This window comes from Molothrus ater, chromosome 6 (assembly GCF_012460135.2).
Source record: "Molothrus ater isolate BHLD 08-10-18 breed brown headed cowbird chromosome 6, BPBGC_Mater_1.1, whole genome shotgun sequence".
NCBI classification, from domain to species: domain Eukaryota; kingdom Metazoa; phylum Chordata; class Aves; order Passeriformes; family Icteridae; genus Molothrus; species Molothrus ater.
This window is the reverse complement of record NC_050483.2, coordinates 14,448,138-14,472,791: the sequence shown is the minus strand read 5'-3', so window position 1 is coordinate 14,472,791 and position 24,654 is coordinate 14,448,138. Positions and strand designations below refer to the sequence as shown.

General features: G+C 41.8%; 1 protein-coding gene and 1 long non-coding RNA gene across 2 annotated transcripts; one reads left to right on the top strand and one right to left on the bottom strand.

Moving 5' to 3' along the window:
- Positions 1 to 533: 533 nt before the first annotated feature.
- Positions 534 to 24,654, bottom strand: GTF2H1 (general transcription factor IIH subunit 1). The gene is made up of 15 exons (XM_036384146.2): positions 24,190 to 24,654; positions 20,194 to 20,362; positions 18,191 to 18,383; positions 15,641 to 15,803; positions 13,855 to 13,948; positions 13,177 to 13,326; positions 12,197 to 12,276; positions 10,755 to 10,885; positions 9,653 to 9,740; positions 8,242 to 8,330; positions 7,240 to 7,357; positions 6,372 to 6,462; positions 4,778 to 4,893; positions 3,811 to 3,903; positions 534 to 3,259 (listed from the first exon to the last, which is right to left on the bottom strand). Exons 1-15 carry the CDS (start codon positions 24,439 to 24,441, stop codon positions 3,173 to 3,175), a joined length of 1,914 nt encoding a protein of 637 aa, XP_036240039.1. The 5' UTR covers positions 24,442 to 24,654; the 3' UTR covers positions 534 to 3,172.
- LOC118687268 (uncharacterized) lies at positions 13,943 to 21,141 on the top strand. The gene is made up of 3 exons (XR_004980314.1): positions 13,943 to 14,047; positions 20,661 to 20,779; positions 21,066 to 21,141. It is a non-coding gene; the product is annotated as an uncharacterized LOC118687268 (long non-coding RNA).

The window sequence follows — 24,654 nt, the reverse complement described above, 5'->3', positions numbered from 1 at the left end:
AGGAAGCTGCAGATGATAGCCTTGAGAGCTACCCTGTGAGCATGTAAGAAGCTACTTGTAGGGAGGCTGTCACCTCCTGTCCCTGACTGGGGAGAGCTTTTGGGAGAGAATTAGCCCTTTTTCGTGGTGCATCTAAATATCCTCATCTGCTGAAATGCATGGGCTGGTATCTGCATTATTCTTTCTCCATTACTGGCAAACCCTGGATTAGAGTGACTGACAAAGCTCCTGTGCAGCTCTCCTGAACCAACAGCTGCTGCATCAATATATGGATCAAGCAGAGTATTAATCCTTGGAGACTTAAAGTGGCTTTTATATGATAGGGAACAGAGGGACAGTAGCATTAGTAATGGTGTAGAGTCCTGAAAATGGAACAATTTGACAGTAATTATATTGTAACCCTTTTGCTGCTGACCTATCAGCACCAAGGGACAGCTAAGCCAGTTACACACAGTTCTCTCAATTTAGACATCAACAGAGCCTGTTAGGGATTTAATTCAATCAGAAAACGCAGCCTAAGCATTAGAAAAGACTTCACTTCAGAATTCAGTAGGGTTTATTCTACAAATCTTAGATCAATGCCAATGATACAAGTTTTATGAATTCTCATTAAAAATACAAGTCAGTATAAAGATTCCAATAGTAATATAATGCATGATGATTCAGTTTCAAAATTTAAGGAATGAATCTGTGTTTTGGACCATGCTACTGAAAAGGGGAACACAATGTAGAAAGAATATTTAGTCTACCTCCCTTTACTTGAGGAGGGGCCTGTGCCTTATTGCCACAATACCTGAAAAAGCAATATGAAGTGCATAGCAGCCTTGCCTATACAGTCTCTAGGCAAAACTGGTGAATTTAGTATCATAGTCCTCCTCCCCCTAGTTCTGGTCATTAAGGTACATTTTGATAGCCTGATATCATTATTATAACTTAAAGCTACTGCAATATCATCCCCAAAATGGTTATAAACATCAGTCCTTGGAGCTGTAAAATGTTCTTGTGATGCACTGACACTTTTTCACAATGTTAACCATTTTGCCCAGTCTTTCCAGGAACACTAAATACATTCCAATCAAAGGTGAATTAGTTCCATATTCAAATCTCTCCTAGGATTTAAATGAAGTCTCAGTGCAGTCTAATATTTAAATGTGTTGTTTATAGCTTCAGGCACAATTAGAATGTAAATCAGACCTGTTTTCTTGACCCTAGCCCTCTGATGTGATGGAAGGTGTGCTAGCTTTCAAGGAACAGCTGGAATTTGGCCCCAGAATTGCTAGACCAAATGCTTTGGATCGGGGGAGAACAAAACTACCCTTTTTTTGCTAGGAGCTGCCTGCACTTGCAAGGGGATTCAGCTTCATAAAGCCACACCCTAAGCCTAAATTTTAGAGAAAGTTTAGTTCTCACGAGAGGTAACTCTTGACAAGATGTGCACCTCATCCCCCAAATGCTGTAGTACATCTCTTTATTCCCAGTGACATTTTGACCCTGTCAAGCCAGTGGGCATCTGGGGCTGAGCCCAGTCATTTCTTGTAGCAGAACCACGCGGACGGCGCGGAGCAAGGATCATGCATGGATCTGCAGCAGCACACAGGGAATGAGGCTGAACAATATGCACACAGCTCTGAACAGGACTTTGGTGCAGACAATGATGCTTAACTGAAACTCAGCTTTTACCAAAAGATTATAGCATAATACAGAAATCTGAAAGAAAAGGGTCAAAAGAAGCCACTGACTTCCATGCACCAGTTAAAGAAAAAACCCCTCTTGCATAAACTGAGCAGCTGCACAGAACAAGCACCCAACTTGGCTACACCAATACATCTTTTCTGCTGTAGGAATTTTCAAAAATTATCCACCCAACATCATACTACCATGTTTTAGCATCATACCAAAATATAGTATTAAGCCATCATGCAGGTTTGGGGAATTTCTTCTGCTGTACTAAACACTGCTGTGCTTGCTTTGAATACATATTGTCAGTCTGATTTGTCTTTGTAGTAGATGCATCTTTAACAGTCACATTTAATCTGAAGTAAAAAAATGTTCAGTAGCCCATACTGAGCTGTTGTCCAGTCAAAGTGACAAAAAAATACAAGGTTGTCATTAAACTGCATATATTCTAGAAAAGGGAGTTACTTTGCACTTAAGTCACATTTAATAGAAGACAAGTTGGTCTGAAACTGAACTGATTCTATTTAGAACAAAGTATGGCACAGATTCCCAATATCTATGGACACTGTGTAAATAAGACATTTTTCTCTTTGCAATGATTATCAATTCGCCAAAAACAGTATAATAGTCAAAAGGGAAGGGTGAAGGAAAACAGATTTAGGAGAAGAAATAAAAAATGCCTAAGAATTGAAAATAAATGACTTCTTTTGTAAGAAACTTTATTTAACTTCATTTTTAAAAATGCATTCTCTCCTCAGAACAAATGCCACCATAAAAAAAAAAAAGATTGCAGTAGCACACACTTGCACTCAAAAGGAAACATGCAAAACTGATGGCTGAAAAATTTTTGCATAAAAATCGTAGACTTCAGGCAAAAGCTTGCCCCTGTGTACCTTTAGGGACCCCAGACCATGAACAGCTTTCAGTGCAATGTCTCTTGCTTCCAATTGGTGGGGAAACATATGGCAGGAGCTTGTCTTCTGACAGCTACACTCTCCCAGATGTTTGAAGCAAAAACAGTCTCAGCTATGTTTTAAAACATCATTGCTAAACTGTTGCAGGAAGTACAAACAGAATTCAAGAAAATGTCAGAATCCAGTGAAGAAAAACTTTTGAGATCTACCCTGTGCCATACACTTCTTAAAAAAAAATTAGACAGAAAAACAAATTTTATTAATACACCCTCTTTAAATTTTTTATTTCTGAAAGCAGCTTTTTATGCAAATCAAAAGCAGTTCCTGAGTAACTGCAGTAAACAGTGTCTTTTAAATATATTTGCGCCTCAGCTCTTCCGTTTTGGTTCTTTCTTGTTTTTCTCCCCAGTTTTCAAGTTTAATCTCAGTTCTTTTTCAAAAATGTGCAAGTTCAGTTAGCATCGTTTCCAGAAGTCCACAGCTTGCAGGTCTTCCTGCAAGAACTCTAAGATCTGCACATACCTAGGCTGTAGTCCTACCCTATTGCAGGCTTTGCTCTCAGACCTGTACAGGATGTGCCCTCACGTCTTCTTCAGCATGCGCCGGGACTGCCACGTGTGGAACTTATTGTAGGCTGTCTGCAGCATCTCTTCTATATGACTCACCAACTGAAACAGGAAAAGGGAGAAAACATTGTCCCAGCTGCTGGAAAACAGATCCCCTCCCCTTCCTTTCAGGAGCATTCTTGCTTTTATTCACTACGAGTAATCTGAGGCTCTGTTGTAAAATATCCATAGAGGGAGCAGTGCAGAGAGCTGCTGAGCTGAAAGGGAAGGGGGAAGTGACCCCACCATTGTTCTGTCTGTTCTGGTATTATTTAGTCTGTGACCACTTCAGAACTCTCCCCCCATGTCAGATTTGAAGTTGCTCAAGTTCTACTACATAGTGGAAGTGAAAAATGAAACGTGACTTCCCCTTTTCTTTCTATCACTCCTGTAATTTCAGGTTACAGTTCTTGTCAGTTGCTGGCATCAGTCAGCAAACTGGACAGGGAGAGGCAACTGCTTAAGTGTGTACCCAATTTCCCTCTGTCCATTTCCTAGTCAACAAAAAAATTAAAATGCCCTAGGATAAGAAGTAACAAACCTATCATCCTCTCATAGTTAAGAATGAAATTATTAATATGCACCCACATAATTAAACAGTACTTTCGCCTTACATTTGTGCTTAAATATTGTCTCCGAATCTTTTCTTGGAATGGGCAGAGCTTTGTAACCTGAAATCTTTCCAAGTTGCTCCTCATTTTCACAACCTGAGAGAGAGACAGAAACCAGTATTACAATACTGAAGAATTACAGTAAGACAAAGTTTCATTTCCTTTAACAAAACCTTATAACTAATTCTGGGGGCTACTTCAAGTTTGTGTAGTTTGAGGAAGGAAAGTTATTAAAATATCTGGTCTCTAACACTTCCCTGTATTTATTTTTGAGTTAAGTGCAGTATGACTGAAAGTGCAGTGTGCCACTCTGATTATTACCTCTAATAAACACTATCAATAGATACAAGATATTCACAAAATGTTTTTCTTTTGCAAGCAAAGACTGGATTTTCAGGCCTGATTTTGCAGCAGATATGCAAATGTATCTGAATGCAAATTTTAATCTTTGTTATCCATGTGAGTTCAAAAGTAACAGAAAAATAGTTACAGTCATAGACCTGGCTGTAGACAAACATCTGTCCTTGAAGGCAACTTAGTTCTCAAGAGGTGTATTCTGAAGGTATGACAGTGATTTTGCAATGGATAGAAGAATAAGGGATAGTTGCTTGGACTGTCAATGTGGAGGTTATTTCTTGGAGCTGGGGAAGGGAGGCTTTAGTTTTTTTGTTTTGAACTGGAATGAGAACCCTGCAGCTGCAACTGAGCTGCCCATTCTGTTTGAAACTGGCTAACAGCTAGTGCTCCTGAAAGGAGCTAACAGGCAGGCAGGGACAAGGATGATTTTAACTAATAGTACGAGCAGAACTACCGAGAAAAATAAGGTTTCATGTTATTTTGTGATTTTCATTTCTAGGGATGAGTAGGTGCTGTACTGATTTGATGCATGTGTATTAGTTCCATACTTCAGTAATGACAGCCATTGTAAACCACATCATAACCAGGGCCATAAGAGGGAGCTCTGCCTTACCTTTTCTTCTAGGAATGGCGTGTTAACAGGGAAGCAGGACCAGAAGTGTCGTAGCAGTTCCCCTACTGCCACATACAAGTGTTTTAGTTCAGACTGAATGTCATTTGGCACCATCTCTGCAACAGGAAAAAGGGGTTTTTCACATCACTCAAAGGATCCCATGAAAAATGAGAACTAAGGCTAACAAAGGAGCTCAGTGATGTACACTTCCACTACACAGAATGACTGGCTGGGAGGGGACACTGAGATGTCTCACAGCAATTAGATCAAGACTATCAGCAGCTGTTAGATCAGGTCAGCTGCTATTTACGGCTCTAAACTTGGAAGCTCTCGTATTATTTAGGAAGATCCATGCCAGGCAAAGAATGGACACCAAACCTAATCCAGGATTAGAAGCAGTATATTTGTATTGTTCTAACTGTGTAGCATAGAAGTAGTATATTTGTATTGTTCTAACTGTGTGGCATAGAAGTAGTATATTTGTATTGTTCTAACAACATGGCAGTGCTGCTGCTGGCTTGTCCCAACAGCACAGTGCTAAGAACTCTATGGTGGGTACTTCAAGTTCTTCCTTCTATCTTATGTTGGTAATATGGTTACAGCATGTGAAAAATGAAAAATCCAGACAGGAAAAAAGAACTGTGTTCCAGACACTCTTAGAGAAGACAGGGTGACAGGGTTCAAGAACAAGGAAAGAGCCACAGCTGTAAAAACCCCAACAAAAAGTACAAGTAGTCACTGAGGATGAGCACAGTGAACTAAACAGTGAATATCAAATTTTAGGATGAGGTTGTTAAAACAAAGTGGTGGTCAAGCTCAAAGAAGTGAAGTGTAGCACCCTATATGTGAATCAGGATGGCTAAGAAATCCTCACCACTGCTTGCTGATTCCTTTTATTTCAGTACCATAAAGAACTCATACTTGTTTTTCAGCTGCCTGAATTAATTTCTGCTGCTTTTCAGACTAAGTAACACAAGATAAACTGGAAAACTGTAATAAATCCCAAGAATAGGGATTCATCTGCTGTGAGACTGAAGAGACAGGAACTCAAACTGGCAGCAATGTGGCAATAGGGAAAGGAGTGGTTGAATGGAGGTGTGAGGAGGAGAGGCTGTCTGATTTGCCCTTGCAGTCTACAAAGAAAGTTGCCTTTTTTCACAGCAAGCTGTGAATCTTAAATGCAGGCTGCAAAAAACTTAGTTTCAGATTATTATCTAGGCTTTGCTTCCTTAAGAGTTTTCAGAGTATGTTATATTCTACAATCCAGGGGAAAAAAAAAAGCTGAACAAGTAAAACCCCACATCTGTAAGATAATTTGGTATCTATCAGGTGTTTCCTTCATTACTTGCTGTGTAAAATGTTCTCTTGTTCACTTGCCTCAGTACTGGTGTAGCCATTACCACCCCCATGGTGTAGCTGGTGGTGGCATGGTGCTTTTCTTTTGTTGCTGTAACCCAGTACTACTCCAGCTACACATTTCCATACTTTCCTTTATCACTGGAACATGTTTAAGGGAGAGATGAACCAGCAAGCCAGCTAGTTTTGTGCAATGCACCAGGATACAATTAAAGCATTAGACACCCCAAATCCTTACGGTTTATGGCTTGCTGTGTTCCACCCTGCATAAGTGCTCCTCCAGGTGACAGGACTGCAATAGTGCTGGCAGCATCACCACTTGAAAGAACCTGGAGAGAAAGGGAACAAATATTTCACGTCATTTTTTCTAATAAATTCTTTTAAAAATAAGATTAGAGAAACACCTACATGGAAGTTCAGGTTCTGCTCTTTTCCAGAATTATGTGCTATAGCTTGTTTGCAGTGAAAACTCTCTAATTAATTGTAACCTTTTCTTTGCCTAGACCTTGAACAGGCTGTGCACTTACTCTGAAATAAGACAGAAGTGTACTGTTACTATGCAGAAGTGTAGCAGAATTGTGGCTGCTTTACTCAGGGCCAAACTAGGTTTACAAACAGCCAAGTTCAGATGCTGGCTGGGGAGACTGGCCACAGGGCTCTGCTGCCCTCCAGGTGCCAGCACAGAGCTTCTGTGCAGCCCACAGCACACTGACAGCCTAAGTGCATTTAAGAGCAAAAGGCCAGTTCAATTGAAAACCTGCTCACTGTAACCTCCTAAACTTCTCAGGGTGGATGAATACACTGGCCTGTGCATGACTGTCCTCCTTTACTACCTTATACCTTTACTGTTTCCTCAAAAGAAAGAAGGAACAGAAGAATATAACTGAGCATCAGCAATGACTCAGTTTCCTCTAGTGTAGATTTTAAACTTAACAGCTCAAAAGGTATCATCTAAACCTTTAAAATAAATCAGTTAACAGAAATCGGAGATTACTGAAGTTTTAATTTTTCATGGTAAACTTCAATTGACACAAGACACAAAATTGTATAGAAAGTAAGAGGCTAAGCTAAGATCAAGAGGGGCATTTTAAAATATATTTCCATACCTGAGTTAGTTTGGGTACATATGCTTCCATTTCTTGTCTAATACTCTGAAATGAATTAATTATATCCTGACTAGTTGCATATTGCTGTGATTGAATTGGAGTTGGACCATGGTAATACCTGTGAGGTGAGAAAAGAGAAGGGAAAAGTGTTACTAGTAAGAGTAAAGCAAGAGAAAATTCCTGGACAGTTCTTCTACTGTTTCTAATTTTAGATGCTTTGCAACTGTTACCAGTACTTTATTTATTGACAAAGTACAATATATTGCCACATGGGAAGAGGCTGAGTTAGGGATGGCATGGCAGCAAATAACAGCTTCAGTTGTTGAATCTGTGATTGTCATTTTGCCAATGAGAAGGTACCTTTGCCACCAAATTCTGGAAATACCATTAGAATGGAGCAATTCACTTTCAGCTGAAATTAATGTAAATGAAGTTAGGTGCACATGTGGAACTGTTCTCTTTCTGGTGGTACTGCTCCTTTTCTGATGTTACATCTATGGTTCTCAAACTCAAAGGTCTAGAAAACAGGAGGACTACCACTAGAAAAATCTTAGACCAGTGAGCAGTCCAAACTATCCCAACTGCACTTTTTTGCCTGGGAGAGGATTTTTCTTGGAATTCCAAATATTTTCATATGTAACACATTTTTCCACTGAAAGCTGCAATGATGTGCTGAACTGTGAACAGAGCTCTGTTAGGCTTTCACAGAAATTACATGTCAAGGTCATTCAGGTTGGCTTAGAGACTTAACCCTCTGAAAAGTAAGATGGAATATGGCAGGGGTGTTGGACTAGATGATCTCCAGATGTTCCTCTGAGAAATAAAACTACAAATTTAAGGGGAAACTGGTTTATGCAAAAGCTCATATTAGGTTCCTAAACTCAGTTGTAACACACCTGAGTGTAGCACAGCAGGGACTAAACTAGCTGGTCCTGTGTGGGCTGTGATGAAACCCCTGCTAAACTGGCTCTGCTGAAATAGCTGTGCATTATTTTAACTTACCTATCAGACTTCTTTAAGTTTAGTGCAATAGTTTTAACGCTATTATTCTTTGATAAATCTTCGTATTCAATGGCCTCCTGCAGTTTTACCTAAAATTAGCCAAATAACGATACATGTTACTAATGAAGGCACAAGTCCATACATCCAGTGCTTTCTTCTGCTGCATCAAGTTTGAGCTGAAGGGTTACTAAAACCTAAAAAGAAAACCCAGGTATGGAATGACTCATGCCTACCCTGCAGAGGGAGTGATGCCCAGTGTTGTTCAGGATGGGCCATTTGGAAGTCTTGGCACCATTGCTTTTTCTCCAGATTCTGCTAAAATTAGGCAGTCCCTGACACTTCCAAAACATGTTCCAAAAGGTATACATAGATTATAATTTGTGCTTTCTATTTATGTCTATCTAACTCCAGTTTAGCAGAAATACTCATGATTTAATAGCTGGTGCATAGGAGTCCAAGACTAAAACCACAGTAATTATCCCAAGCTATCTGGTGACAGCAGAGCTGTGGAGTATTAGCAGTGAGAGGTAACAGCACAGTGACATCAGACTTTGTACAACTGGAAAACTATTTCTGAAGTCTCCTATTCTCCTGCTAGTCTTTCAGTCTCCTTTTCATCACATTTCTTCTAGTCTTGCTATATAATTTTCTGCTCAGTAAAACTTTACAGCTTTTGAGGAAAGTCAAAGACTACCTCAACACTTACCAACACATATATTCTACAAGGTTTTCTCACAATGTAACCAAGTTTTGAGTCTCTGATGTTTTCTGTTTAGGCTGTCAGCTCCAGGAAGAGTATTCAATTCAGTTTTATAGCAATTACAGTACTCTCTTTCACTTTGTGAGCTGCTCTGGTTAGTCTAGACCAGGCTGTTGCCCTGTATTTCACTGCACCAGGTGTCACTACACTCAGTTCAACCTCACTTCAGTTTCTGACTAAGATGAAGGCTGTCATGTGCCAGTTTCATGATCCCCTCCACAAACAACACACTTGAGCAGGTTACTATTGGTGCTTGAACACCAATATCCTTTTCTGATGGATGTTCTCTAGAAGTTTTCAGGCATTTGAAAGAAAAACAAAAGGAAGGAGGCTGAAACTAGAACTGCAGCAAATGGAAAGAACCAGATTTCTGAGTCTAATCTGAAGTATCTTAGAATTTTTTACTTTCATTGGGCAGTACTGAGGAGAAAAACAGCACAATACTTCAATGTGTAACTTATTTGTGTTTACTAACAGAGGAAACAGGGCTTCTTACAGGCTGTCAGATTGTTATTCTATATACTTCTAAACAAGGCTAAAAAAGTTTTACTTCAGATGTGTCATAAACCAAGTAAGGAACTTCCAGCAATTTTTTTGAGAGACATAGCTTCCAGTTCCATTCAGTTAGAATCACATCAGCTAACTTTATACCTTTTTCAGTGGTGGCTGAAAGAAATCTGAATCCCTGGAGTTTCCATCCGTACTGCTGGTCTCACTGTAATGGTCATTTTGTGCTTCTCTTAAAATAGAGAAACAGCATTAAGAAGAATTCACCTCACAGGAAACTTAAGATACAAGCTAGAGACAAAGTAAATACATCTGTTTCAAAAACTTCATATGCACAGTCACATACTTTTTTCCCCTTATGTCTTAATTTCTAGCAGTTGGTGTAGACAGAAGGAACCAACTCCTCACATGAACCCTGTTTGTCACAGGGGAAATTCCACAGCAGGGGAAGGTGCTGGTCCCTCTCTTCAGAAATAGCAGCATGTCAACAGTGCATGTGGGACACAGCAAAATCATGGCTAAATTAGAAACACTTTGTATACACAGTTATGCAACCAGGTATTAGCAGAGCTCTGGGAGCCCTGCAGTACAACTGTTCCAGGAGCCCTATCCTGTTGTGCCTCTCTGAGAAACAAACACACTTTGCCCAAAAGAGATTGCTTAAGGTGCAGGGTACACTTTGTGCAAAACAGAACAATGTGAGGGAGCCCAGCCAAACAGAAGGAAGTATTAACTAAGATCTCTCACAGTTAAGGTCTGCAGGATTTGGGTAGAGTAGTAATCCTTGCTGGTTGTCCATAAAGCAGTTGTAGAGCAGGTGACCTGACAGGGTGTTTTTGGTCAGGGGCAGAGTACTGCACCTGAGCAGTCTTTCATCTGATCCACCTATGCCACCCTGCAGGAAGCCCCAGCAGACCTGCTCCTGGAAGGCAGGAAATAGGAAATCTCTGCACCAGACCTCATCTCCACTACTTCTGCTGCCTTCACCAGGGCTAGACATCTAAGGCAGACCCATTCTTTTCTTTTTAATCTGCTTTATATCATAACTCAGTTAAAAATAGTCATCATTTCAAACAGCTCTGAAAAACTTCTATAAAGAAAAATGAAACCTAAAGGTATTTTCATTTTTAGAGGAAAATAATTAATAAAAAATTAAAAGGTTGTATGAATAACTGAAGATATGCTTCTGTTTTGGAAATTTCTTAAAATTTACTCCAAAAATCTATTACACAACACTGAAACTTACTGTTTCCTGAGGCCAGCTGCAAGGACCATGGCACTGTGATGATTAAAGCGTTTTATGATGGCAGCATTGCTGCTTTCTCTAGCAGACTTGGAGGCATTTGATGTGGAGGCCACAGAAGCAACACCATAGCCCTGCAAAGAAAACAACATTGATTCCCTCTTGGCTCCCAGAGCAGCAGGACAATTCTGTTTTCCCTTGAGTCAGGAAGCCACCTCCTCTGGATCATCATCATCCAGAACTGTTTTCCTACTTTTGCCCTCCCATCTCCCTATGTACTTTGAAAAATCTCCAGTGACTATTGTATTCTGCTAACACTTGGCAATTTAGAGGTGTCAGAGAGAAGGTAACAAGTCTTATACAGGTAATTTTATGAGACCATGATATAAGTAAAAACTGAACTAGCTTAAAAAAATTAAGGATAACCTGTGCAAAACAGGCATTGATGGCAAGGAAAAGACAGCAATTGTTTCACTGATTGATTTTTAACATCTAGTAGGACACCAGCAGCCCTACAGGCTAAAATATACCTGTCAGGAGGATGTGATACCACTAGAAAATTCAAAAAAAACTTCAAGCCTTAGAATGCTGGCAGAGTTCCCCATTTGCCAGGTGGCACTTTACCCCATGGGCAGTTTCATGCTTGCTGTTAGTCAGCCTCAAAAGCAAATCAGGGCAGTTTGTAGAGCACTTCAAACACACCTATCCTAAACTCATGGTCCAGTTTCAGGCTGCTAACTTTGGACAACTCCCACAAAAAGAAAATGAAAAAAGAAAATACAAAAAAACACTACTAAAAAACTTTAAAATGCAGCTTCATTATTAACTACAACTGAACAGTTTCAGTTACATCAAGTGCAGAAAAGCACATCTGTAAGTTACTTCACATTATGGTACACCATTGATATGAATTGTTTTAACTTGTTCTTGGAGGCAGGTAATAGTTCAAGTTAGTTGTAATTTTAGCAAAAAAAGGTATTTGAAGCTAAACAAAGAACACTGCATTACGTGTCCTTCAGTTAGGCCGAATCAAGTAGCAGTGTTCAAAGTAAGAACAAATCAAAGACTTTATCCTGGTTTGTGCTACTCTTCTGTACATTGTCACAGACTGTAAAAGGTAAGACAAAAACAGAGTTCACTTTAGACTAAAAAGCCCAATGGAAGAGCAATTCTTTAAAGAAGGGAAGTCCTGTATTTACACCCTGCACACCAAGGCAGATGTGACCAGACAGGTCCATGGGCACGGTCTCCATTTCCCTTCACATACACAACAGCAGCAATGTTGAGTACCCAACCACTGCACCTGCCTAGTAAGGGATTTGTTTTAGAATTAGCATCTGTAGTGGTTTTAAAAGAAATATCCACTTAAATGTAAGTAACAAAGGGGTATGGTTTTCTTTTGGATTTTTTTATTTGTTTTCTGTTTAGTTTCACCAAGTACTTACTTCATCTAATGTTTTATCTTCCAAAGCTGTTAAATCTATCAGAGGGTTTTTCACTCCTTGAGACACCATTGCTTTTAATCCTGTGTGAAACAAATTTTAAAAAATCATGAAAAACTGTATCTAAACAAACAGCATAACTACAGGATCATTAGCTTATATTTCATCTTTAAAAGAAGACAGGGGTTCTGCACAGGCCCAAATAACACTGGGACTAAAACTTTAAACCCTTTATAAAGTTCCATTTAAAATGAGCAATAAATGTGGGTGGGAAGTTACTCCAAAACATCTTCCTACTAATTAGCCCAGTTTTCACCAACTTCTACACATCACTGAACACTGATTAAAAAAATAAATTGAGATGCAGTTATAGTAGTGGGATCTGGGAAGCCAAAATTGCATTTCTTCTAATTTTGGCACTGTTCTGCTGCCCTGCCTGGGCACTATGACAGTTTATATCTGGTGATAGCTTTGACTTGTGAAGGGTTTTGCATTCCTAATAGAAGGCTTTCAATACATATTATGGAATGGTGGTAAGTGGTCCCAACTCTCCACATTTCTGTATCATCACAAACCTATCTCAAAAGTTCATAAAAAACTTGAGTCAGATAATATGTTAGAATTTCAGATTAAAAAGACTGACAGAGAAGAAGGATGACAACTCGTCTGGAAAATCTGGGCAAATAGGAATCTCATTTACTAAAACCCCATCTATTACAAAAGCTGTACCTGCTGTAAATTGTGCACATACTACAAACAAAACCTATTGTGTACACAGAATTATTCCATAGTAACTGATGGCACATAATCAATCTACCAGGATGGCACGCTATGGAATTTGTAGTAAAGCTTACATCTAGTGCTGCCACTTTCCAAAGGTAATTTGTTCCAAGAAATGCTCTCACTATGAAACATGCTCAAAATGGCAAAGCTGTAGCTAACTTTCCATGACCATCTGTAGTTTTCAGAGACAACCAGCTTACCTTTCTCATCCAGTTTGGCACATTCTGCAAAGAGGTCTTTTGAGCCTGTATTGAGCCTGTCCCGATGAAAATAATGAGACTGAAAAAATCGTGTCCAGAATTCCCTCTCAGTCATGTTATGTGGAACATTCTCTGCATATTTCATTTTTACTGTGAACAAAACCCAGAACAATTACAAACTGTTTCACAAATCTTAACATGATATTTTAGATCACCATTTCCTTGATGGCTTCCTTGCTTTCTGGCTGCCTCCATTCACTCCCATTAAATGGAAGGGATTGCAGTAGTTAAGCATGAGTGAACAGGTACTCATTTATGCCTGTAAAGTTTTGAAAAGTACAGGTAACAGTAGCCTGAACACTCTTGAATTGCCCCCACACTAGGGGCCAAAATGAATCAGTGTCAGTGTTCATTACAGTGGATGGGAAATGATGGAAAACAGGTTATTTTTCCTCCCAAAGGTGATTTCATGAAAAATAACAATTAATTGGAACACTGAGTAGGAGAGTGTCATGGAAATCAAACATTTACTTAAAATTTAAAAAACAAGAAGTCAACACAAGTGCAAATGTTTTCATTTAATAAAATCTCAGATGAACATTTTAGTCTTTCTACAGTAAGACAGTAAAAAGACCAATCTTAAATGGATGTGTTTGGTATGTAAAACACTGCTCTTACCTGCAGGGTATGTCCGAAATATGGATTCAATAATATCCGAAGTCAAGTTGTACCTCAGCCCATTGCAGCCGTCTGTCTGAGGCCGTACATCAGCCTGAGAAAAAGCACACAGGGAAAAAACAGTCGTGTCTGGATGCTTTCTCTAACTGGAGAAGGAAAAGAACTGGAATCTTACAAGCAAGGTCTGCTGCAGGTACAAAAATCTTCTTCCTCCAGTAATCCATAGCGTATTTGATCGTACATAGGTATTTTAGAATCAGGAATGAACGAATAAACATGAATTACTTTATTATACCTGCCATTTAAGGGATGGTTTAACAAGCAGACTGCAGGCTTTAGAAAGCAAAGAGCACTCCATTGGTCAAAACAAGGTATGATTAATTAATTTATGCTTATCCTTGTGTCAAAGTTAAAATAAGTAAGCATACTGTATATGCCTCATGTTTTATTGTTCACTCAACAGTTCAGCTAGTTCAGCTAGTGGCTATAATGAAGTGACAAAAAAGGATTTATGGCTCTTACACCTTATTCCCTTATACTATAAGTATACATAGTTGTATACTAAAAACATTTTAGTGTAACTGATAAGTAACACTGAATTTAAAGCGTGAGGATTAGCCTTGGTCAGAACTTTGAACTTAGATCTCAGTGATCTCTTTAGGAAGCTCTGGAGGAGGAGTGCTCTGTCCAGTTCTCAGAAACAGGAAAAGTACATGATTGCACAGGCTGCTGCCTTTTCCTCCTTTTCCTGTGTACCTCAAGCCTAGCTTTTGTACCATCTTCTTCATAGGCTAACGCATATTCTGAGCAGAGCCAGTCAGATTTAACTTTAATTGGGACACACAAGATATCTGAAAATTTCTTCTTCACAAATGCAGAGAACACAAAGATAACCAAGTGGTTTAAGAATGTTTCAGTTTTCAAGGTTTGGTGGGTTTACTATTCATTGTGTTTTGTTTTTTTAACATTAAGGTGTAAGAATAATGGGAGACAGGAAATCAGAGCAATCAAATTTGTCTGGCAGCTGATTTTGGTATTTCCATGGGGGGGGGGGGGGGGGGGAAGAAAACCAAATGGTTGTACAGCAGCTAAATTAAAACAATTCCAACCTCCTCTTTCCCTCCCAAATCCACTGTGGGCACAGTCATTACAAAGGTGGAAGTGGGATTCCATCTAAAGAGTCCCATCTGTGAGTTTTGTTGCAGAAGCAGAAACACATCTCTGTGTGAGCAACCTGATGTTGTACCTAGATTACTTTTAGACTGCACTGAATTTACTGAAGCACAGGTTCTACAAATGGGTAAAATAACTGAAAGTTAGAGAAAGAGAGAGAGAAAATGAGCTTCCAGATACACAAGTTGTTCTTCAAGTAGCTGAAAGCATGTACTGGTTTAAAAAACTGGGGAGGGAATAAAATCCTTATGTGGAAAGGTTCATTTATGCATGTCAATGCTGCCACGGATACACTCTTTAATTTATTGAGCTCATACATTTTAATCTAGCAACCATATATTCACATCACTCCTGTTTTACAGAAGGCAGAGCAGCAGCACAAACATCATCTGCCTATTGGCAATTTAAAGTTCAAATTGGGCATCTTAAACTGACAAAATTTTGAGGGTGAAGATTAGCGAGAACCCTTTTCTTTCTCCGTTACACTTGGAATAGCGGAGACATGTTGAGGAACGAGGAAAGTTCCCGTATATGGGAATAAAGTGCATTAGCAGAACTCTCACTTTCCCCAATATGTCTGCTCTAAAATCCTATAAGTAAAGGTTCAACATACCAGGAATGCTGCAGAGATGCCCACATCCTGCTTATTAGGTGCTGCAGAATTATCCCCTGCATTCAGGCTTAAACGGTTGGCCCAGAATTCTTCAGCACTGATTACTTGGCTCACAACAAGGTCTTTATAGAGCTGAAACAAAACAGGATCTTCTTGCAGCATTCTGGTAAAAGAATGTATTGAATAGAATTGAAACACTGTAGAATAAATCACTAGTATTTCCACAACTAACACAAGTTCACAAAAGGAACAGAAACCAACTTTTCTTTCAAAATGCTGTGCATTTCTTAAGACTGTGTAAACAACCAATGTCAATAGCACTGCTTGTCTGAAAAGACTTAAGAAATGGATGTTAACACTGAAAGTTAGAAAACAGTAATGCCTAAGAAAAAGTTAGTGTGGGATTCATGTCTTGTCCTGAAATGTTCTGTGGTGCTTTTGTGTCTTTGCACACCAGGACTGGAATCTTCTGAACTGTAAAAGCACAATGAATATTCTTGCTGTTCCATAACAGAAATATGATGAGGGAGAAAAAAAGGAGATCTGAGTGCTGTCCAATTCTTGGTTTAAGATCTTAAAATTCAGTAGCTACAGAGCTCTATTCTAGTGCAAGAGTATAGATCACAAAATATGTATGGGATAAGATCTCTTAAAACACATTACCCCAATGGTTGATCATTTATGTTTCTGTGGTAGCAGTAGGATCTTCATCCTTTAATCAGATAATCAGACATAGCACAAGTGTGAGACACGTTCCATGTCACTACTTCCACCAGGGAGCAACGTTTACAAAAGTTATCATCCACATATCAGGTATCACTACCCAAAATGCAGACTATGCATCTGAATCTTCACTCATGCTTAAGCAGCTGGTTTTACAGCTGTGTACCTTATCAGAAACACACTGGGCTATTTTCAGGGAAGTGTGCACGTGTGTTCACAATCTGCCAATAACCCACCAGTCTTTAGCATGTACTCAGGGTCTTGATCAATTGCAAACAATGAAAAAAACCAGGAGTCTTATGGATACATGGTCTAGGGATGAACAAGGGTAAACTGCAGTCTGGACAGAATGAAAGCCTTTAGCTGCTCTAAGGACAAAGTAGGATGAGGTGGAAGTGAAAGCTTTGTGACAGGATTATTATGTTTTAACCAGCAGGGTCTCTCCAGTTTTTCTTATTGTCACAAGTATGGATTAGTGGCAATTCTTACAAATTAGTGCAGCTGAAAGCAGTCTGTTATTCTTGTTATTTCATTAAAGCTTGGAATTTTGGTACATACTCAACTCCCACATATCAACAAATGAAGGAAGTGCCATGGGGACTCTGGATGTTGTACCCTCCCACAACAGGCTGGATCTTTTCTGCCTGATCTGTTGCAATTAAGCTAATGAAGTCCCATCACCAGACTTGGGCTTCTAATCAAGAGAACAAACTACGGCTGAGTAGGTGCAGGGATTCTGGCTTTTCTGTAACTAGAAAAGCTCCTGACACTTCATGGTGTGATGCTGTAAAACTCCATTTAAGGAGGCAAAGATTCAGAGCTAAGACTGCTCATGTTCTCAGCACCAATACTGTCAGGAAAAAAGGCACATAGCATAAAGAAACGAGTATGGGAACAGTGCCAATGCAGGCTGCACTGCTGCAGACCCTAGTGGTTGCTGCAGTACTGGAACCAGTTAATCCTGGTTGTGTCACAGCTCCAGCACAAGGGCTCTTGCCCTTCCACTGGGAAATCTCCTTAAGATCCAGTTTGTCCCATGAGGCAATGCTCTCATGTTTTGAAAAATCTACGTTCAGAGCTAGAAGAGTCTTTGGAAATGGAAGCCATAGACACAGGATTCACAGCAGACACTAAAATGAAGTGAAATTTGTCAGGGGAGATGCAGAGAAGAGAGCTCTGTGGCCACAGGGATTGGATTAACAAACATGTTACGGGAACGGAAATGTATCTCAAGAGCCCATGTGGGAAAAGGACTTAGGTCCTCAACATCTTCTCAAACAATTTCTTAGAATAAACATCCTGTATGCCAAATAACAAACTGCAGCCTCTCAAGTGAGATGCATGAAAATACCTAACAATTTAGTAGTCTATAAAATATCAGGGAAGATTTGAGGAGCAAATGGGGCTTCATGGGGAGGAAAAAAAAAATCACCAGGCTCCACAAAATTTCTGGAAAAGGAAAAAAAAAAATTCAAGCAGCTTTTCTAACTGATAGATATATATTTAAGAAGACTAAAGAGACAGGCTGCCAGTTGGGTGCTCTCCTCTCATAGCTATGGGTAAGAAAGACCGGGTGGCAGCCAGACTGGCTGCCTTGACACCTCAAGAACGTGTCACTAAGCACACAAGTGTAGTCTCAACATGTGACAGTTATGCAAGTCTCAAGGAACTGCCTCGAAATTGAAAGCAGGGAGATTTTTACTAGGGAAACAAATGCTGCATCATTCATGATGTTGAAATAACAACAACTGTTAACAGAAATACACAATAGTTAGCTAACAGTTAGAAGAAAAAACCCAACAGACTTTTAGGCTGCTATCCCTTTACCTGTTCTTCTCCTCAAGTTCTTTATTAGCTTTCCTTTTGAACTTGGGCAAGAGCTGTTGAAGAAGATCCTTGACCGCATCTCGCTCCTTCACTGCTGTGCTTTCATTGGAGAAGTGGAAGTTGGTTGTGTCCCCTGCATGCAACACCAGCTGCAGCTGAATTTTAGCTTTACCTTCTGGACTGATTTTCTGGCCTAGATTGCAGAGAGACAGACAGTAAGCTTATACAAGAAACTGTTTTCCCTAGAGTATTTGCTTATAAGCAGTTATTCTCATCATCCAATTAAATACCATTACCCTGCATGTGAATTGCAGTTGTGAAAATGGAACAGTCAGTCTTCCCCTTGAATTAGATTGAATCCTGCACCTTGTTCACTCTAAAATACAAGACACAGACAGTAGCAGCCTGTTGCTTAATATCCTTCAGTTCCTGCTAGGAGTCCTGATTCATCTTTGAATTCCCCACAGCATCCATTAGAAAACTGCTGCAAATGAGGCTGTCATCACCTGGACACTTTAACCTGGAAGCAATCCAGGCTGCTGCTGAAAGGTGACCTCATTCCCCCTTTCCACTTCTTCCTGCTGCATTTCTTGTATGATTGCTAGTGTTTGTGCAGCAAGCTGAACCAAGGAACTGATCCACTGAAAAGCACCCCTTTTTGTTTTTGCAGCTGGCCCAGCTCCTGCAGAAGGACAGTGGTAGGAAAGCAGAGGTAGGGTGGGTAGGAGCACATCTGGATCCCAGTTTCCAGTGGTGAGCTAAGTGCAGTTAGCCACTAGTGCTCCCCAAGTTAATCACCAATGCCTCCAAGGTACCACTACACCCTCATGAGTCATAAGAATCTAATTTCTGCACCTATCCTCATAACCAGAGGGAGCAGAGGCTGGGACACCTATGCTTATGGACTGTTGTGCTATAGTGACTTTAGTGAAGCACTGCAAATGGCACTAACCTAACTTTTAATAGCAGCCTTTTCTCAAAAGCAAGTGGGAGACAGGAACCAGATGTCAACACTAAATCACCTTCTCTATTACAAATTTACAAAAACATCTCACCCTTTTTTTATTTCAGGTGACAAAAAGCACATCTTTCATCTAAGTTAAAAATACTTCAATGCCTATACATGTACATATTTAAAATACAAGGTGCTTAAGTGTAAGTTAATAGCTAAATAAAACCTTCACAAAGTTGATTATTATAGGTGAATGGGGCTTTTAAACTTCTTATCACTTTCCTATTTAAGAAAATATCATCTTAGTTCTGATTCATCACATACTTTCAATCATGCTGCAGTGCCTGTATGTGACTTTAAACAGCAATAATCACTAAACCATTACAAAGTGACACACACAACTTATTTTTTACTCCTTCTTTGGCATTAAAGCACATGATATATGAGCACTAATTGGAGCCAGAAAGGCAGCATGCTATAGACATCTACTGTTTAGTTTTGACTTGCAAGTACTCTGCTGTTGCAACAGCAAATGCTTATTCAGAATGTTACCAGCTAGGCCAAACTACAGAAGGTGACACTTCTGAAGCTATGGTCTGTTGGATGAAAATAAAACTGAGTTCATTTTATATGAAAATCCAAACAGCTTTAGATACTGAGTTAAACAGATGACATGCCAGATAGTTTCTGTGTTAGACTGAAAATCCTGTATGCTTCCTTGATCCTCCTCCCACCCTTCCCTCTACAAGCATATGGCATAGATTATTTTTCTGTTCAATTTATTGCAGAAGTTTATCAAAGTTAATAGTAAATGCAGGCAGATGTAAGTTAAACATCTGAAGACTGCAGAAGTTCTGTGGTAGCATCCTTAAGCTGGTGATACTTTACCACAGTCCTGATCTCTGCTGCTACAGAGTAGCCTGGCCAGAGCTCCAGACTCTTGCAACCTTCCTGAGGTAGCAACACCTAGCACTGCATGGCAGGCGAGCTTTGTGTGACATTTAGGTCTCTGTGGCACTCACGCTGAGTGCAGCAGGCAGTGCTCACTCACATTTGATGTCTGCATACATGTGGCTGACGGTGAAGCGGTCCTTGCCCTCGGGTGCCCAGGCAATGCGTTCGGCCATGAGGTACAGGGCCCCATCCTGCTTCTTTTGACGCACCTTCTTCACTATCAGCAGCACTTCTTCAGATGATGTTGCCATTGTGGCTACAACGAGCTGTTAAAAACATACAGTTGAGCTGATTAGCTGTGCTGTAACTCTTTCACTACTCCTATCTATATTAAAGTATTATTTGTTCATGCCTATATCATTTTGGGAGTATTTCAGATAAATGTGCTCCCCTCTTTCAGTAGAATCAGCAAATTTATTTAAACAAAATACTCCCACCTACGTAAAGAATTCATCTAATTATATTGCTGATACTGCTTTTGATCCACTAAAAACCCCACAAATCTTACATTTAAACTGATAACTAAATTTTCTGGTTTTACTCTCCTTTTACTGTTTTTTCTAGTTCAGAAGAATACTGAAGCTAAGCAATGACGAATTCCAAATCTCTGGTACTGGCAGCAATTCCCTTCTTCAGCGGGAATGGCAGATGCTAAGTCATTTCAGAAAAGGGAAGGATACAAGGTATGTGAAAAATGATGGATTTTCCGTTCACTGTGCTAAAGATAAGGTAGCCCAGCAAGACTCAGGTGTTCTTATTGTGGTGGTGTTCTTATTCTTTTGCCCGTGGCTTGAACAATGTTTTGTACACTTGACAGCAACTGGCCAGTCCCTCTCCTCCAAAGTCTGAGGAACTAATGTTACATGTGCTACAGCACAATGATAATTCTGTCAGCAGTCTCAAACCAACAAGACTTTGGATCCTTGCTGCATTGTTCTCCCCAGCAGTCACTGTTATTCCTCTCCCCAGGTTCACCCTACAGCATTAAAATTTTTCAAGAGATAAAAGATATGGTGAGTATTACTATACTCTGTCAAAGTTTGGCACACTTCTCAAAAGTGTACATCTTTTTTTGATAAGTGTTGGTACACTTATCAAAAATGTACATCTTTGCTGAAAATGTTTAATATGTCCAGTTGCTGTATTTTGTGTATCATAAATTTTGTGTATCATAAACTTTACCACTGACATGCAAAATAGTTTTCCAATGCTAATGTGGATGTTGCATGTGCTTCAGAACACCTATAATATTGATGGGATGCACACTGAAGTTCAGATTGTAACCTGCATCAGCTATCACACTACTAGTGGGTATCACAAAATGGTAGTTCTAAGCATTTAAATTCACATACCTTGTTTTTTCTTAAAAACCCCAAAAAACAACAAAACACCAACCAGTAGCAAGACAAGACATTTTATTTCGACAATCTGGACAGTAGCACAGCATTCTCTTCAACAGAAGTCCTACAAGTTCCTGTGCAAATGAGTTAACACACTAGATGGAAAGACATAATGGCAAAAGGGCTCTGCACTTATACTTCACTCCTTCACCATTCCAGCCATCCAAGGCTTTGCTAAAGAGTTCAGTCATGCTGAGCTGAATGTGGGGTTTCACATCAGCACCACTGCAGCAGTCACCAGAACACACTGTGCCACATTCAGAGCATCCTTGGTGATACTTCTTTCTCAAAGAAAACTGCATGGCGTGATTTCAGGACTGTTCCCTAGCATAATCCATTACAGTCTGTCTCCCAGCAGCACTATTCCCTTTCAGTGCTATTCACACAACCATTTTATGGAGTTTCCTGTTGCGGGTCTGCAGTCTCATCAGCACCTTATCCTTACTGGAAAAAGGCAGCTGGCCACGGACTCTCAGAGACTGGAAACCTCACCAACCTCTGTGCAAGACTAGGGATTTGGTGTTTTTCTCCCTTTGTTACTTTATAGTCCTTTAAGGTCGTTATTATCCAATGCAATGGAGGCAAAGCCACAGAACACAAAGGAATTCAACCTGTACAGAACAGCAAGAAAAAGGAAAGCATTTCCACAGTCAGGCTCATTCTGATGCCAGCTGCTCTGCTTTTCTACCGTGCCATTTCACCTACCTACACCCAGTCTTTCAACTACAGAAGCAAAGAATCAGCAGCTACCAACTTCTCCTTCAGAGCCCTTCTAGTACCCTGCAGTGTGCAATCTGTGAGAGCACAATTATCCCGCAAGTGGCTCATTCCACCTTCTGGGAGGGTGAGCACATGGCTCATGCTGTTCTTCTTTCTGTCACTGCTGTACTTCCTTTTTCCTGCAGTAATTTACAGTGGCAGTGGGATGATACAACTCACAAGCACAGTAAGCATTACCCAAAATGGAGAAAACCCTGAGCTGTCTTTTGAACAGTACATCAGAAAGAATAAAAAAAATGTTAATAATAGGGATTTAGGAAGGTTACCGTCTGTCACTAATGGAAACAAAATGGCTTTGTGTTACAAGAAGTACAGGAAAAATTCTAAAATAGGAATCTTGCTTCAAGATTTCATTCCCTGTCTCCTACAGGGAAGGCTACATCCTTGCTAAGCAAAGCACACACGTACACAGCTCAGCTTCTGGGGTTTTTTTGGGCATTTAAGGGTTACTATGCAGCAGAGAGCCATCAATGATGTACTTGTTCCTGTCCAAATCTCATAACCTCAACATTTAACATCTGAAGCTTCCAGGAATCAGTACTATGGATGATGACACTGCTGCTGTGCAGGGCAAGAACTGTCACATGCACACAGAGAATTGCTGTTATTTTGTTGCTTTAAGTGATAATTTTAACCTGCTACAGCATTAGTGTTCTTCCGCGGCTGGTTCAAGTATGAATAGGCAGGTCAGACAATTTATTTTAAATTCTCCAGCAACAGAGCTTGGTCAACAGTTCTAAAAGCACTTGGATCAACCAGAAGCTCTAACAATGACGTACAACTTGTCATCAGACCTGTCTCAGGGATGTTAATTTCAGCTGCAGTTTACAATAGAAAAGGTCCATCAGGAAGCGTCAGTGTTGGCATAGACCAAAAGAAATGTTCTGTGTGCTTATCCACTTCCAAGCACTCCCCTCCCAGCTCTGTGGGAGCAAAGAGCTTCTGGAAATACCATCAAATTCAAACAGCTATCTTTCCTCCATTGTAGGGAATCTTCCTAACCACTCCTATCTTAAGATACAGTACCTCTCATCTGTGTTTTACAACACTTGTTCTGAACACTCTCCGTTACCAGCACTTTACTCCTGTCTCTTTCCATATGGTTTTGTCGAGTTCTGAGCAGAAATAAAGTAAACGTTTGCACGTTTTAAAATAATCCTGACTTGGCCAGGGTGGGCACGGGCGGGCCCAGGGTGGGCACTGGCTGACAGATCAATGCAAGCCTTTCTGCTGCTGGGCTTCCGCTCCCCGCAGGCAACAGCAGAATCACGGAATATCTGTGCCAATGGCCCAGTCTGACCCGCAGCGGCACAGGGACGCTGCCAGCTCCGGGCGGGGGCAGAGCAGCGCCCCGCGGGTGGCAGGGATCTGTCAGCGGGATGGAGGAGTGGCAGCAGTGCCCCGGGCACACCGTGGGGGGATGCACGGTGCTGAGGGGCCAGCCCGGCCTCCCCCGATCCGCATCACCCACGCTCCGGGAGGGATGTCACCCTGCCACCAGACCAGCCCGAGGACACGCGCACGGTGCCGGCGGGGAAGGCGCTGCCACGGCACCTCTTTGTCTGCCGCCCGCACCGGGCCGAGCGCGGGGCGAAGCCCGGTGCCCCGGCAGCAGTGCCGCCGGCGCAGCGCTGCCGTCTCCCCGCCACCGCCCGCGGCCCCGGGGAGCGCAGATCGGCGGTGCCGCCGCCCCTTTCGTCCCTTCCCTCACCGCAGCTCCGGCTCGGCCACCGTCACACGTCCGCCGGGCAGGAAGGAAGCGCGGGAGGCCAAAGGCCGCCGCGGCACCATCGCGACGCGGTCCCGCCGCCCCCGGGGACGGATCGCCGGGGCAACGCGGCCGTGAGGCGGATCGGGTCCCGCGGCCTGCCCGGCGCCGCCGTTCCCCCGCGCCCCGCGCCGGCGGCTCTTACCGTGCGGGCTGCGCCGGGAGCTGCTCCGAGTGCGAGCGGCGCTACGGGGGTCGGGCCGCAGCCGCCGCCGGGGCCATGGGGCGGGCGGGGCGGGCACGTGACCGGAACGGGCCGCGGGGCGCCGGGGGTGGGGCCCGCAACACGTGACAAGGGCAGCGGCTCCGAAGCCGCGCGTCCCCGGCGGGTCACGTGGCAGCAGCGCCCCTCCCGGCCCCCGCCCCGGTCACGTGATGGCCGCTCCCCCGTCGCCATGACGGCGGCGGGCGGAGGGGGCAGTTACGCGGCAGTAAAACGGTACCGCCACCGCCCCCCCGCCCCCATCCCCGCCGCGCCCGGCCCGGCCCGTTTCCCGCCGTCACCCGTCCGCGCGGGGCCCGCTCGTCGCCCGCCATCGGCCCCGGCGGCCCGTCCTGCTCCGCTCCCGGGTCGGCGGCGCCGCCTCGCTGCGGGGGAGGGGCCTCCCCT

Excerpts from the sequence above, each read along its gene's own strand:
- GTF2H1 (XM_036384146.2), bottom strand. The coding sequence starts at position 24,441 with ATGGCGACGGGGGAGCGGCCATCACGTGACCGGGGCGGGGGCCGGGAG. Across the intron at positions 13,327-13,854 it reads ATTTCGGACATACCCTGCAG|TAAAAATGAAATATGCAGAG; the intron begins GTAAGAGCAGTG and ends TTTTGTTCACAG. Across the intron at positions 3,904-4,777 it reads CGCCATTCCTAGAAGAAAAG|GTTGTGAAAATGAGGAGCAA; the intron begins GTAAGGCAGAGC and ends TCTCTCTCTCAG.